Below are 403 nucleotides of genomic sequence, written 5' to 3'. Positions count from 1 at the left end.
AGCATCCCGCGAGATCTTCAATCCTCGCCTTACCCAGCCACCTTGCTCCTACCCCTCCTCCGGCGACAGTGAAAGTTCGGTATAAAGGGCTGAGCGCGTTGCCGTACGTGCACAGTGGAAGTGTTGAAGTGACGATGACAACCGGCAAGGGTTTCGTCTGGAGTGCGGTGAGTGCAGAGTGAGATGTGTTGGTGTGTGTTTCCTTTTTTAAGTTTCTTTTCTTTTCTTATATATTTTTTTCTTTGTTTATTTTCTTTTTTTATTTTTTGGCGATTTTTTAAGTGTTGTGACGGTGCGTGCGTGAGCTTCATTGGGGGTTTGTGTGTATTAATGCGACTTTGATGGGTTGAGGGTTCATTCGGTGAGATATTGTAGATTTTATATTTATTTGTCTGTTTGATTA

General features: G+C 43.2%; 1 protein-coding gene across 1 annotated transcript in view; it reads left to right on the top strand.

The window, feature by feature from the left end:
- LOC119593593 (adhesive plaque matrix protein-like) overlaps positions 1–403 on the top strand; it is a gene marked incomplete at its 3' end in the record, with an annotated part of 20,602 nt that overhangs the window by 3,271 nt on the left and 16,928 nt on the right. The window contains 1 exon segment of the mRNA XM_037942547.1: positions 14–167. Within this exon segment, the coding sequence (XP_037798475.1) occupies positions 14–167 (154 nt within the window).

The sequence above is a fragment of the Penaeus monodon genome, chromosome 32 (assembly GCF_015228065.2).
Source record: "Penaeus monodon isolate SGIC_2016 chromosome 32, NSTDA_Pmon_1, whole genome shotgun sequence".
Taxonomy (NCBI): domain Eukaryota; kingdom Metazoa; phylum Arthropoda; class Malacostraca; order Decapoda; family Penaeidae; genus Penaeus; species Penaeus monodon.
Note: the sequence above shows the minus strand (reverse complement) of the source record. Positions and strands in the feature narration are given on the sequence as shown.